The 15,305-nt window shown below is 45.6% G+C and overlaps 1 protein-coding gene across 1 annotated transcript; it reads right to left on the reverse strand.

Moving 5' to 3' along the window:
* Window positions 1–1,479: 1,479 nt before the first annotated feature.
* Window positions 1,480–7,046, reverse strand: LOC309670662 (cyclin-dependent kinase inhibitor 1-like; the record flags this gene model as incomplete). The annotated part of the gene is made up of 3 exons (XM_082481719.1): window positions 1,480–1,911; window positions 6,028–6,470; window positions 6,979–7,046. 3 exons carry the CDS (start codon window positions 7,044–7,046, stop codon window positions 1,844–1,846), a joined length of 579 nt encoding a protein of 192 aa, XP_082337845.1. The 3' UTR covers window positions 1,480–1,843.
* Window positions 7,047–15,305: the final 8,259 nt, after the last annotated feature.

Here is a 15,305-nt window from a genome sequence, read left to right on the forward strand (position 1 = left end):
ACCACCCTCAAAGTGAAAAACTTCTTCCTAATGTTCAATCTGAACCTGCCCTCTTCTAGTTTAAAGCCATTCCCCCTCGTCCTATCGCTACATGCCCTAGTAAAAAGTCCTTCCCCAGCTCTCCTGTAGGCCCCCTTTAGGTACTGGAAGGCCGCAATAAGATCTCCCCGGAGCCTTCTCTTCTCCAGGCTGAACAGCCCCAACTCTTTCAGCCTCTCCTCACAGGAGAGGTGCTCCAGCCCTCGGATCATCCTCGTGGCTCTCCTCTGGACACGGTCCAGCAGGTCCATGTCCTTCTTATGTTGGGGACTCCAGAGCTGGATGCAGTACTCCAGGTGGGGTCTCATGAGAGTGGAGTAGAGGGGCAGAATCACCTCCTTTGACCTGCTGGCCACACTTCTGATGCAGCCCAGGATACGGTTGGCCTTCTGGGCTGCGATCGCACACTGCTGGCTTATGTTGAGCTTCTTGTCAATCAGCACCCCCAGGTCCTTCTCCTCAGGGCTGCTCTTGATCCATTCTCCGCTGAGCCTGTACTTGTGCTTGGGATTGCCCCAACCTAGATGTAAGACCTTGCATCTCATGTCATTCTAGAAACCTGACATTTACAGAGCTCTTTCCAAATGAGTTCATTAAACACTGCATGCATCTTAAGGCCATATGCAGCAGTATAATTTAAAGCGTATATTTTATAGGTTTCTTTTTCTGGTTTACTCGCTGATTATTATGTGCTGTAAAATTTCAATTATCCCAACTAGTCAGGGGAATAAAAAAGGGAAATAAAAAGTAGGTGATGGAAAAGTATATGTTAACAAATGCCACAGAAAAGCAGTCCATGCAACACCAAGATTGTTGCACGTGTAACATTTCAGTGTTATTAATGACCTTTTTCTTCTTATAGAAAGATTAGTGGAATAAATAACAAGCAAAAAATGGCAACTAAACCATCTCCCTCATTCTTACTATGTTCTTACAAGCAGCAGGCATTTTAAAACACCGTGGACAAATGCATAGCAAATTTTATCTTTGTTTTCACTGTGCAAACTCATAGACCCAGCACAACACAAATTAAAGGCTGGATTTGGGCCCAGATGGCAACAGGAATAACTTGAAAGATACAAGATATCTGCAAATTTCTCCCCATAAAATATACATTTAACAACCTAATTCTTGTGTGTGAAGCAGACACACAGGGCTAAAATGGCTGCTGATGTAAATGGAAACATTCTTAAATAATTTCAGCTTTCTCCATTTCACATCCCAGTGTTTGGCACCCAAGTGCTGTTACTTAAACCCTGAATAGTTGCAAGCACAACACTCTGTACCTGGAAAAAAAAAAAAAAAAAAATCACAGAAAAGGCTGGGATTTTTTTTTTAGTGTGTCATACCTGTAAAGCTGAGATGGTGAAACTTAGTAAGCTGTCCCTGCTAAAACCAAAAAAGAGGGTATGTAAAGACGAGACAATATGAAAGGCCCCAACTGTACAGCGACTTGTCCAAGCACATTATTACACATATACAGTTGTTTTAACTGTTTACCACTTTCTCATGTACAGTGATTTTCAATGCACGTTAAACTGCTAGCCTTAGCCAATTTCTGTAGTGTCCAAGCTTGCTTACCCGTGTTTTTTAAGGCCAGTAATTTCTCATCAATGTGATTCCAGTTGATTTGGTCTAACCCCATCCCAATTAAAGTATTTTCTGTTTTCACTGCTGCTGTCAGGAATACATCTCTGTGGGATGACCTTAAGTGTCTGCAGCCTGCACACCCAGTCTTTGAAGGTTGAAGAAGGCTGGCAGATGTTTCCAACCTCTCTGGTGCAGAGCAATCCTCTCCTTGCTTTCATGAAGTTGACTTCTTTGCAGTAGCTTGCATATTCGTTTTGACTTGCTTCTTTGTTGAGTAGTAATCTGGAGAACAACACAAACAGAATTAAAGCTATGACTCTGATAACATCTGCTTTTCAAGAAATCTCTCAAATCTCCTTCTCATGTTGAAGAAGTCACTTAGACTTCTCTATGGTTTCTTACTGAACAAAACTAATACCTTTAGCACGTTCCACATAAAGCTATGTAATACCAAGCAAAACAATGGAAGTGTGCTGGCTTTTATCCAGCTGAGATCAAAAGACTTTGGACCCTCTTATGCAAGCTGAGTAATGTGACATTTCACTCCAACTTTTAGATCCACTGCTGCAGTGCTTTCCAGGCAGAAATAGTTGGGTTTTTTTTCCTCCTTAAAAGTAACAAAAAACACTCTAAAATAACATCAGAACTATGTATATAGATGAGGCATTTTATTTCTGCTTATTAGATCAAACTGCAGATTCAAGGAGGACTGCATAAAACCTTGCACTATCACTGAATATAACTAATATAACTAATTCTGTGATTCTGTGCTCAGAGAGTAAGCACTGTGGCTCATGGGGAGAACATCTGTTACATTTTCATATGTACATGTGGTGTAATCCTTGTTTCAGGTGCAAATCTAAATTAACATTTACTACAGAACCATGATTACAACACAGGAGTTTCCCTGTGAGTTCCTTCCCTGCCTCCCACCCTCGCACAAAACAATACATACTGTTTCCAGGTCATAAGGCAGAATTAGCTGAAATGAAAGCTAGATGATTATTTATCTTTGGACTTCATGTGATTTACCTGGTGTAGTTCGTTTGTATTCATAGCAATGAATCTGCTCCAGTTTCAGTTGTGGATGTCGGCTCCATGATATTTAAACCTGAGCCTTCTATACAGTCAAATTGGCAACAACTATCAAGTCCTTGCAGCATAAAGTCTTGCATTAATTTCAACACAGAACATTATTGGCGGGATGACTGGAATTCTGTAGGCTTTCACAGCCAAGTTTGTGCAATGAGATTCCTGCAGCCAATTTCCTTGAGGATACATCTGCATGGCACAGTGCAATGGAGTGCAGAGGTACCTCAGCTAGCCCTAATTTGAACTTCTGGTGCAGGATGTGATCCCAAGGACAGTGTATTCTCCCAGACAGGAGCCTGCACTGCTAACTCAGTAGAACAGCAAATCCCGCTATTACTGTTAGCTGCTGTAGTCTCTCAGTGGAGCAGCAGAGGAAAGGAAGTAAGGGAAAAAAAAAGCTTACATTACCAAATATAATCCTTACTACTTATTTCTTCCATTTAAAAGACTTCAACATAGATATCCTTCATTTTATTTTGGGAAAAGAAATGTATTAGGAATTATGCTTAGTAGATCAAATTCACAAAAAACTTCAGTAGTCAGTACTCCCGTTTCTGCCTGTGAAGAATTTTAGCAAGAGCCCAACTGCTTAGGTGCCCACATAATGGAGCCTAGTTTCAAAACTGATGGAGGCACTTAAAAGACAGAGGGATGCAGATTCCTCAGAGCCATATTCAGATGGTCTGTCCTCCATCTAAGATGCTAAACAGAGTCCATGGAAATTGGCTGGTTAGCCTGAGGGACTCTAAAGAGCACTTGCACTGGCATAAGTAAGGTAACTGAGGTAGGTGCTGCCTATCAGTAGAAAAGCCTAGCCACAGGGACCTAGGAGGTAAAGATTTCTGCTGTTTAAATACACCTACCTAAACACCTGTTTTCCTTTCCTCCCCATTTTCTCCCAGCTGTCTTGCAAGAACTATCTGCTTCAGAAGCAAGACCAGCTAGTGAAAACACAGGACTTTTACCAATTTTCTCTTTGACCTTTAGCAAAGGGGGCAAGGATTTATGAATGTCTCCCAGGAGTGCCAAGGTCTAACTGTATCAGACTCAGGCAAGTCAAATGGTTTGGAAGAGAAGATGAGTGAAGAGCTGGCATGGTTCACCCATCCTGGGGGGAAAAAAAAATAATGAAAAAGTAAAAAGTAACAAAAAGGCTTATAGCCTGTATCTAAGCTGATTTTTTACTTCAGGCTCTCCCAGAAAACACAGCAGAACTACACTGTCATCAGAATGAAAAAGACAGAATGGAGATGGAGTGCATGTATATAAAAGGGTTGGGAGACAGAAGAAAAAAAAAAAAAAATCTATTTTTGTACTGGTTTGCTCTCTGCATATCTGAGGAGTCAAATGCAGCAGGAAAACCTCTGCTCCTTCCACTCTGGAGGTGCCAATGTCCACAAAACCCCATGGTTGTTTTTTTAATATATCAATATTTATTTAATGGGCCACAGCTGTCTTTGAAAGTCTAAATTAAATGCACATTGTTGGATCTTAATGTAAAGCATTACAGTGCTCTTGTTGACCAAAGCAGAACGCAGATAACCGGGTTCAAATCCAACCTCAGATCCTAATCCTAAACTAACCTTTCATTACAGGATGGCAGAAGTTGAGCAAAGGGGTGGAAGAGTGGGGGTCAGACCGTATCGGTAGGTATGACTTTCCCTGGCTCAGTTTTGCCTGAATTACTTCAATTGTGCCTAGAGGGACAAGGTTCCTGCAGCTAGAGGGAAACTTCTAATGCATCCTTCAGCTGGCAATAAGAAGGATGTGTGTGTGTGTGTGCCTGTGAGAGAAGGACTGAGAGAGGGACTGATCTCCAAGCCTCACCAAAAGAGAAGACTGCAAATGGTTTTCCTGGCCCATCTCACACACCCAGATTCCCTGGGGAGAAGGGTACTGTTGTTAGACTAAAGTGTTTTCTCTTAAGAAAACACATGTGGGAAAGCGTTAAACTGTGCAGCGTGGTATTTTGGTTTCCACATCCCTTGATGAAATGTTTCTTGCCTGGGGAAAATGAAACGGAAGAAAAATATCCCCTAGAAATATCTGCATAATTTACTCCCACACACCTAGTGAGAGATTTACAATTGAACAGCAGTTCCCTCAAACCATCACAACATTGTGCTGTGAATTGCACTTCTGTACTCTTACCTGTAAATTATACTGTTAATTAGTTAATGGCTGTAAACTGCTTTGGAGAAGAAAAGAACACTCATTAAATATCATTGTTCTGTACTCTAGTGTGCAATGTTCCACTCTTCATTAATCTCCAACCTCTTCCTGAACCTCTCGCTAGCAATTAAGTTTCATACCCTCAAATAGCAAATTAGTCTATTGTCTAACTTAACTGAGATCAACATCAATGTTCAGAAAGTGTTTCCTGAAACCTTAGCTTCAATTATCTTCTAAGCAGTTTCAAGCTGGTGTCTCACATCAAATTCCCCAAAGAAAATCCTTGGTCTATGTCTTGAAAACCTCAGTCTCAGATAAACCAAAACCCCAATATGGGCAAGGGAAATCTAATATATGGGATTAGATTTTTCAGATAATCTCAAATCCCATTGAGGAGAGAAAATGAGGGGCCAGATGTTCAGAAGCGCTTAGCGTGTTAGGATGCTGAGGACTTTCCAAAACCTAAAGCTCTTTCATGGGTGCTGAAACCCACTCCTGGCAGCAAGTCCTGGTGGGACGCATTTGAAAACCTAGCCCCTTCTGTCACCTGGCCAAGTTTAAGATCAATTTGCCCTTAAAATTCCTGGATGCCTTCACTGAGTATAATATCTAAGCTAAAGTTAGCAGGAGACCTGGCTGCTTTCACTGGTTTCTGGTCTTCCTCCTAAAGCTTAGCTGGCTGTACGGTGTTCCTTACTGTCCTCGGGAAAGGGTGCCCACAGCCAAACCTATAAGCACGCGAAAACCCAAAAACTCCAATCTAACAGGTGATACTGTTCTCCTGCTGGGCTCCTGCTTAAGGAATCACCTTGCTGCCTTTCTTAGACTGCCTTTTTAAACATCTAGCCCTCCTAACCATCTCAATTATCCTCCCGCAAGAAGTGGTCATTATTTTATTGCTCTGTGACAAGTCCTACACAGGTCCCCAGGGCCAGGAGGGGGTGGCATAGCACCTTTGAAAAACACAAGCCCCATGCCCATCAATTTAGATTGTGCCTTCCTTGTCCTTCAGACGCTTCTTTGAAGGGTTGCACTCTCTTAAAGTAAGACTGGTTTACAGGCCTCATCAAAGAATTTTTAAGCAGCTGCTAGGACCAGGTTTGATCATCTGAGCCACACAAGGGTCTCACACACCTGTCAAAGATGTTTGTCTTCTTTTCTTCCCCTCCGAGATCCTCTTGCCCCCCGTTTTCTTGGAAGTTTTGGGTTTCTCAGTCAGTGCCACCCGGGAAAAATTGTGACTCCTGTCCTCTTGGCCCAGGGGCCAGTTCAAGCGCTGCAGTGGTCTCTGAGCATCTCCCACCACGCAGCTATGGTAGAAGGCTGGCACCTCATGGCCTTCAAGCTCTTCCCACTGCAGAAGCCCCTTCACTGGTGTGTCGTGGAGGAAATCAAAGTTCCACTTCTGCTGGGCCCCCTCCACGCTGTTGTGCAGCATGTGCTGGAAGTCCTGATGCAGCTGCTTGTGGTCTACGGGGCCAAAGAGGTTCCTCCGGGCACAGGTTGTCTTCCCCGGCCTCCACTCCGTCTTTTCTCCCTGGTGCTGCTCTCCAGTAAGTGTGTATAGCAGCGTCTCCCTGCCAAGGACAGAAATACTATCAGCCACCCTTTGCACACTCAGTTTAGAGGGCACTGCGTACTCTTTAAGGGGAGTGTGGCAGTAAACCTAGACACTTTTAATCCAGCTACAGGAAATCTTGGCTTATTTTGAAAGAAATTTATCCCAACCTCCAGTCCAGAGTAAGAATTCCCATCTATAGGAGGTGTCTATAGAAGGATGGGAAAGGGTGAAAAGCCCTCCCCTCTTTTGTACATGCTTATTTCAGTGTACACTGAGTGAGGGCTTGCCCTAAGGGGACAGAGACGCATGAGGAAGTGGACAACATCCCTTGAGGTAGTGCAGCAAAAGACAGAAAGCACAGAAGTGGTACCTGGGGAAAACGGCCACGTGTATTGCCTTGAACAAGGAAAAGGGACCGAGAAAGAGAATATCCAAAACAATGAAGGGTGAGAGCAATCAGTAAAGTACAGAAGACATGTTTAATTTTACAGTGAAGGTGGTAACTCTTTCCTGACTAGTCTTACCATTTGTTTTGCAGTGTCAGCCAAGTTGGAAGCTTAAGACGATCAGAGACCTGTTTCTTGCCTGACATTTTCATTCCCTTTTCTTGAAGCAATTCCCTGAGAAATAGTCCCAGTCACAGACAAAAGCACTGTCTTGTTTCCTACAATGGCAGATCCCATTCAAGCATCAGTAGGTAGACTTCCCATTTGGTAGGCTGGCATAGGGATAGAAGAGATAGGGTTTGCACCCTCCTCTGGCAGGTAAGATGGGGACATGGCAAGATGGAGAAGAGATATCAGGCATTTTGCAGATTTCATAGGGCAGAAGGGCATAAATATACCAAATACATTCACCCGCTAATTCCTGCACCAGGTCTTTAATTTCTGGAAGAGCCTGAAAATAGATCTTAAAGGTCATTCAATTCTTTCTCTCTTTGGATCCAAAAAACTCGGCCCCTCTCACAAGCTGTGATGTGTAGTAGCGGACAGGCTAAAAAGAAATCTCAGAGAAACATTAGCAAACAGCCAAATTTTGGATTTGTTCCGCTACCAAATTCTGAAGGGCATAAAGAGTTTGGGGACAGCTGAGAGAGGTTAGCTGGTGATTTGTCTACAGATCATGCAGATAGAGCAGCAGAGCTCCTGTACAACCTCAAGCTTCAGCCTTGGTCTTCAGCATCCCAAAGGATGCTTAAGCCACAGCAGACACAAACCCAGACGTGCCTGGTATAATCATATTATCTTTGCAGGGCTGTATTTAATCCACACGAACTCTGAGCATCCCCTTGCAATCACACCCCACGTGCCTACTCTGATAATGTCACTTGGTGGCTCCGGTATCAAGAGTTGTCAGCTACAGGACGGTGTTGGCACACAGTCTGCCGCAGAAAACTCAGATACTGAGGGATGTGGCTACCTCCTCCTAGGTGGAAGCTGAGTGTCAGTTCTGCAGCTGGTAACACACCTGAGCAGCAGAGGTCCAAAGAGGCAGCCTGGCTCCTGCATCCATTTATAAATCTTATTCCTTGCCCTTCGCAGCTCTGAACCAGCATCCTGCCCACAGCCACAGGAAATTAAAGCAGAGAGTGCCAGGGCTGGGTTGCCCTTCTTGTACATGGACTGGTTTCCAAACATTGGGTGTGGTTCTCTGGATGCTGATGTCTCCTGTGGAGCTCCAGGACAGGAAGCAGAGTAGCCCTGTTTGTCCGGGACACCATCTGGGGATGATCATTAGGACCCATGGGACTACAGTGCATCCTGGGCCCCAGCCAGGTCTCAGCTGTGGGACCACACCATGCCGTGTGGTTACTCTGGTTCGTTTGGCGCCAGCCTTCAGCACTCAGCTGCCAACAGGAGCAAAGCTGTCAGGTACCCACCAGATGCTCCTTACTGGGCTTAGGAAAGGTAGGAAAGCACTTTTCCTGAGGAAATACAGCTGAGAGCACAACGACAAGGATAATCCTCTAGGTGGCATCCAGAATCCCCAAACTTCACACAAAACTTTTCCCAAGGTTGCGCACAGCTTTGCCCTAAGCAATTGAGATACTCGGCAGTGCCGGTTTTCACTATAGCTAATAATAGTCATATCTCTGCTTCTTCTTCATCTGGTGCCAAGTCCTCGTCAGCTTAAACCGAGTGAATTCAAAGGCAATCAAGTCTTAGGAGAAGGGAAAAGGTCTTAGGAAAGGACACATGGTGCTTTGCAGGAATATTCATCTTTCTCAGAAACTTCCCTCATACGTGTTAGAAAGTTCAAACTGACTGATATCAGTGAACCAGGGTTAAGAAGAAGCAACCATGGCCTTTTCTAACAGCATATTTTAATATCACACAGGAATGAACTAGAAAAGACTTTGCCTTGCTCTGTTAATGATTACGGCTACTCCAGTGCAGCCAGGGAATCCAGTGCCTTGTCTTTAAGACTGTCTAATTCCAGGTGTTTCAAAGGAAGATAAAAAGCCAGCAGAGAGGATAATTATAGAATAACCTTTCCCTATGGAAAGTTTCCTCCCAACACTCTTAATTATGTCATGAATCACAAATACTTCTAACTCTTCTAAACTTACATCATGTGTATATACTGCCTGTTGCTGTTTTCATTATTTATAGTTCCATCCAGGGTAAAATCCTGGCCCTATTGAAGTTAGTGCAAGTTTACTGCAGCAGAACCAGGATGTGGCCCCTTGCTTTTTTCAGGACTCAATCCACGTCTTGGCTCCAAAGCTGCACCGTCACTATTCCCGCAACTTAGTCTGACTTGCGTGGGTGTATTAAAACACCCATAAAATGAGATAAAAATGTTTCTGAAATGTAAAAACATTGCTGGCAGGGTCCTTTCTTAATCCATGATTTCTGTGCCACCTAAGAACAAGCTGTAAGCCCCATTCTGTCAAGCTCATACCTATCCATATACGCATCCTTACTGGGCCAAGACGCAGGACAAATGCTGCAGGCTGGAGCCTTGCACCAGCAGTGGCCACTTCTGTTTTCTCTCCAGTTCTGTCCTAGCTTGAATGAGCTGAAAAGAAACACAAACTTTCTACGCAGTACAGTGCTTGCTCCCTGCATCAAACTTTCAGATCATCAGAGGAATGTTATCTCACATTTCTGAATTTCCAGTGTATGCATGAGTAAAGAAAACAAAATAAAGAAAGATGTCAACAAGCAAGGGAATTAATGCTGTGGATATTTCATTTTTATTCTTTCAGTGAAGGTGTGTTTCCTACATAATTTTGGTACTGGAAGTTACCAGCTTATAAATCTAATTTTTAGACACACCACATGCCCGTGGCAGGTGCTCAGGTATCTTTAACTCATTCTTTTCTAAAACTACAGCTGAAGAAAAGGTCTCCCCGTCCCTTCAGGGCGCAGAGGGAGCCACAGCCCTTGTCCCTGACTCTAAAGCCTTGCACCTCTTCCCTGCCTCCCCTGGTGCTCGCTGCCCTGGCAGCACAGCCGAGTGCCACCATCTGTCCCCAGCACACATCCCCTTTGTGCAGAGGTGAAAGGGATGGGGGGTGTGTGTCTGTCTGTGTTTGTGTGCAAGAACGGGATTTATTTGCTAAACAATAGACATCGCGTGCCCCAGCGGTGCTCATCGCGGTGCCACCCCCGGCGGGGACCGGTCCCGGGCGAGCTCGCCCCGCGCACGGCGGAAGGGGACCGGGGAGCAGGGAGGGAGGGAGGGAGGGAATCGTCCCCGGCGGCAGGTGTCGTGTCTCCCCGTCGTCCCCTCCCCCCCTGCCCCGGGTCCCCGCCGCGCCGCCGAGCGGCTGCGTGGACGGTCGGTGGTGGGGACGGTGCCCTGACTCCGGAGGATGCCCTCCGGCTGTCTTGCAACTGCGCCCCACCTCTTGCTTACACCCCTACGGCGGGCGTGAGCACTCAACGCCGAGCACACCGGCAAACCTCGCCCCCGGGGCTGTCCCGTACCGCCCCCAACCCCGCTCCCTCCCGGACCCGGGGGCTGGCGGCGCCGGGGCTCCCGGCCGGAGCTCACTTACATGCGGGGCGTCCCGAGTACCACCTCCCTGCCGGCGGCGGGGATCGAGGGGGGGGAGGTGAGGGAAGGCGACCGGGTCCGGGACCGGAACCGTGAGGGGGGCCGTGCAGCGCCGCCGGACTCATGGCGCAGCCCCGCCCCCGCCTCTCGTGCCGCAGGGGAGGGGCGGGCGGCCGTCCAGGCGGCGGTGCACGTGGCGGCGCCACGTGATGCCGCCGCCCCGCGGTCCCCGACGGCGCGGAGGGCTCTGCCCGCGGTGGGGGGCGGGGGAAGAGGTGAAACCCTGCCGGTGGGGGTGTCTAAGCCAAAGCTCGGGCGGCTGTAGATGTTGGGGATGACTCTTGTGGTGAGTGCGCGGGGAGGGTTCACGTTCTCTGTTGGTGGAGGTAGGGAGAAGGTGCTGCTGTGATGAACTGATCATAAAGTCATAGAATGGTTTGGGTTGGAAGGGACCTTAAAGATCATCGAGTTCCAACCCCCCTGCCATGGGCAGGGACACTTCCCACTAGACCAGGTTGCTCAAAGCCCCATCCACCTTGGCCTTAAACACTTCCAGGGATGGGGCATCCACAACTTCTCTGGGAACCTGTTCCAGTGTCTCACCGCCTTCAGAGTGAAAAATTTCTTCCTGAATCCTCGACCATCCTCGCCAGATTTGGTCACATACGTTTATATATCATTGTAATGACCATTACATTCTCCTGAGTTTTAGTAATCCTTAGCATTTCTACAGAAGTGTTTTCATGTGTTAATGTCCCAGTTGCTCTCAGAAGACATGGGAGACAGGCTGAGTGATCCCATTGTGGGAAGGTGTCATGGTTTCGGCTGGGATGGGGTTGACTTTCTTGCTAGCAGCTGGTGTGGGGATATGTTTTGGATTTGGGATGAGAATAGTGTTGGTAGCACACTGGTGGTTTTGGTTGTTGCTTTTTTTGCTCCTTACACCACCCCGCCAGCAAGTAGGCTGGGAGTGCACAAAAAGTTGGGAGGAGACACAGCTGGGACAGCTGACCCAACTGACCAAGGGGACATTCCATACCATATAACATCATGGTCAGTATATACAGCTGAGGGAAGAAAAAGGAAGGGGGAGATGTTTGGAGTGGTGGTGTTTTTCTTCCCAAGTAACTGTTACATGTGATGGAGCCCTGCTTTCCTGGAGATGGCTGAACACCCACCTGCCCATGGGAAGCAGTGAATTAATTCCTTGGCTTGCTTTGTTTGCATGTGCAGCTTTTGCTTTACCTATTAAACTGTCTACCTCAAGTTGTGAGTTTTTTCTCACCTTTACTCTTCCAATTCTCTCCCCCATCCCACCACGGGGGGCAAGTGAGCAAGCGGCTGTGTGGTCCTAGTTGCTCGCTGGGGTTAAACCATGACAAAAGGTAAGTCTTTTGTTATTTACTCAGTTTTTCAGGTTATGATTCCCAGGCAGAAGCAGGCAAGGGTTTTGTTAGCACTGGGGGAACTCCACCTCTGGAGTTTCTATTTCTGAATTTGAAAGACCAGCTTGTTTTTATTCTGGGTTTCTATACTGATGTTCAAGAGCAGGAAGAAAGGGAAGAACTGGAGAAAGGCTATGGTTGTCTTTAGTGTATTTACAAACCAGGCAGAAAAATATCATTAACAATCAGATAGATGAAGATTTCATCTGAGAAAGGGATAAAATTATTAATTCGATGAGAACATGACTGTTGTTGAATTCAGGCAGCGAGGCTCTTTCCCCCATCTTCTTCTACCCCCAATATATAACATTTCCACCATACTTTCATATTCCACCCCTGAACATTACCCCTGCAAGGGCAATGCTAAAACTTTGCTTTATATCTCCCCCTTCAAAACCAGCTTTAAATTCTTGCAGGGGAAACTGGATGGGGCATTTTGCATTTCCATGTGGATTGTGACCATCCCCAGGACGGGAGAGCTCTTGCGGCCAAACCCAGCAGTGAGGAGGGGGACAGAGCAGAGCCTGGTGATGTTCCTTCACATCTCTCTGCCGTGAGTGGGATGCACCCCACTGGTAGCACTGGCCATGTCATTGCCTGGTCTGCCTTTGGCTGCCATCATATGACATGGGAATGATGTTGAGCCTTTCCCATCAGAGGAGCCCGCAGCTTTTTCCAGCCTCTACATAACCATCCCTCAAGCCCCTCATAGCATCCTTATGTGCCCCCACCCACTGCTCCGCATGCCCTTGCTGCACACCCAAACCCACCAACGGCAAACCGTTGTATCCCAAACACAGGGAATGACTCTGCTGGGACTGTGCGGTGAGAGATAGAGCATCGGGGGCCGGTGGAGGGCTGAAATCCACCCCTCAGCCCTCCCACCCTTGGAATGGGGAGACCCCTTTTTGTTCCATTCTCACTGCAGGTTTTCCTGCGCTTTTCCAGCATTTCAGTGTCAAGGCTGCAAAAGAAGAGCTTTCTTTTTAAGGTTTAATGGCAATTTTGCATGTTATGAAAAACCTGCCTCTATGTTGTTACATCTTGCAAAGTGTTTTTTTGGTTGTCCTTTGTCTTTTAAGAAAGCCCCATGTTTCAGGCATTTTTTTCTTGAGATTGTTTTTTTGTCAAATCACAAACTATGAAACCATGTGTTTTGCTGGCAACATTTGTTTTTTATTGTAGTCTAGGTAAAGTAATTTCCTATGGAAGTAGCAATGCCATTTATGTTAGGGCTCAGTTTGTTTCACAGAAAATTGAACTCTATGAAAACAGAATTACGTTTTTTCTTACTGGATTTTTCGGGGGGGGGGAAGCTCAAATTAATAATACTGTTTCTGGCATAGCTGTGTGTAATCATGTACCTTATCTTAGGCACGTGGATATATTTGTGCCAAATGCTGTGAATCATCTTTTTAGCTGTTTCCAATCATGATCTGAGGTTTCATAAGATTATACAGGCAATTCATGTTTAAGCATCACCTCATCCTCAAGGTTCTGCTTTTGGTTTGCAACGTGGTTTTTACAGCAGATCACTCGCTGAAGGATTATTCTCCGAGTTAGGTTTGCCATCCATCCTGAATTTCTGAGATCACTCATGCTTTCATGTCTCTTGCTCTCAACTTGACACCCAGCTACTGCTTTACAATTCATTGATAGCAGGAGAAGACAATGGGATGACGCAAGGGCTTGCAGCAGAAAGGAGGCCATATGTATGTGTCTCTCTTCCGGTCATGTACTGGTTGCATCCTCTATATCCTTTGATCTGTCAGGATCAGCACTTTGAGATGCAATGTTGCCTTTACAGTTCTAGATGGGAAAAGTAAGTTAAGAAAGGCAGGAGCACTGACACAGTAGATCTTTACAAAGATCCTTTTTTTTCTCAGTTGTGGTTGAGTAGAGTTTTGCAACTTCCTATTTTGGTGCATACCAGTAAGACTTAAATAAAATAATAATAAAAAAATATGGTGTTTGTATCCCTGGACATTGTGTGACAGCTCGAACCAAAAACTGAATTAATATGAAGGAAGATGGAGGTTTTGGTGGGAGAGGATTGTTAACTTAAGGCAAGTGTGATAAATGTGAAGAGTGACAGCTTCATTATTATTGTATCAGTTCTGGTCACTGTGCAAAGCTAAGGGCTTGTATTTTCTGTAACTTGCAGCCTTTATGAAGTGCCAGTGAACCAAAAGACAAATTGCTGCATAACGCCAGTGCTCTCTAATAGTGTGTGCCTTGAAAAATGTAACTGAGTAAGTTCCTATTTTCACTTAACTCTATAAGTGAAAAGATAAATGGAGGCAGAAGAATCACTGGTCCATTAGCTATTCACCTGTTCACTGGAGATTAGTTTTCAAATAGGCTAAGGAGTATTGACTATAACATAAAACCCAGACATAAACACAGGAAAAATTAGAGGGTAGACAATCTTTCACACTCCATTTATCCTCTTACACTGCATTTAAAATTCAGTCACAAAAAGTAGACTCTGTAAGATTTTGAGGGCATAGGAAAACTGCAGACTTTTTCCTCCCCCTTCACCCCAGGAAACAGTTTTTCCATTAATTTTCATATCTGCAATGTTCCTCACTTGCTGAAACAAAGCTACTTTTACTTTGTGAAGGGTGAGAAAGATATTCTGTGTGATTTAGTTAGCATATAGAAAATACAGCTAAGTATATTTTTTAGCAAGTATACCCTGTATTAGAGGTGGAGCAGTTACATGGCCTTTTGCCTGTTGACATACCCCTGAGCAGGGAGGGCAAGAACAAATATTGAAAGGAAAGCATATGTATCAAACAAAGAGGAAGGTTACTGCTAAAAATATCAAAATGACTTATGCAGATGTAGCATAGATGCTAGTGTGGGGAAAGATGATATTGTATGGAGGAAAGAAAAAAAGCACGGTTGTATGAAGAGGTGGTAAATGCAAAAGCACAGCTAGGAGCTTCTGTTTTGGGAAGGGGGTGGGGAGAGCCCTCTCTGCAGGGAGGAAGGAGAGGATGGTTACTGTGGGTACTCTTTGTGAAGAGAAGTGGTGGTGTATGTGGCTTTGACTTTGGAGGGATTGACTGCTCATGAGATGGTCAGGACCCCCAGATTGCAGTTCATGGTGTCCAGAGATGCATAGGTGAGACAACCCCGTACTCTAGCTGGATTCAGTATTGCATGATGAAGGATGAGGAGGGCTGGGAGAGCGGGAGAAACAGAGGAAGGATGGGTTTCCTATAGAGAAGTGTGGTATCAGCTGTTTGGTTGCTCTGTTACCTCAGCACCCCCACCCTGCCAGTACAGCACAGCCAGCTCAGGGGAGCAGGTGATGCCGTGCCCATCCCTCCATGTTGGTGGAGAGGAGCTGGAGAAGGGCTGGAATGGTCCATCTGCAAGAAGTTAGGGACAAA

The sequence above is a fragment of the Vanellus vanellus genome, assembly GCF_965231255.1.
Source record: "Vanellus vanellus genome assembly, chromosome: 1".
NCBI classification, from domain to species: domain Eukaryota; kingdom Metazoa; phylum Chordata; class Aves; order Charadriiformes; family Charadriidae; genus Vanellus; species Vanellus vanellus.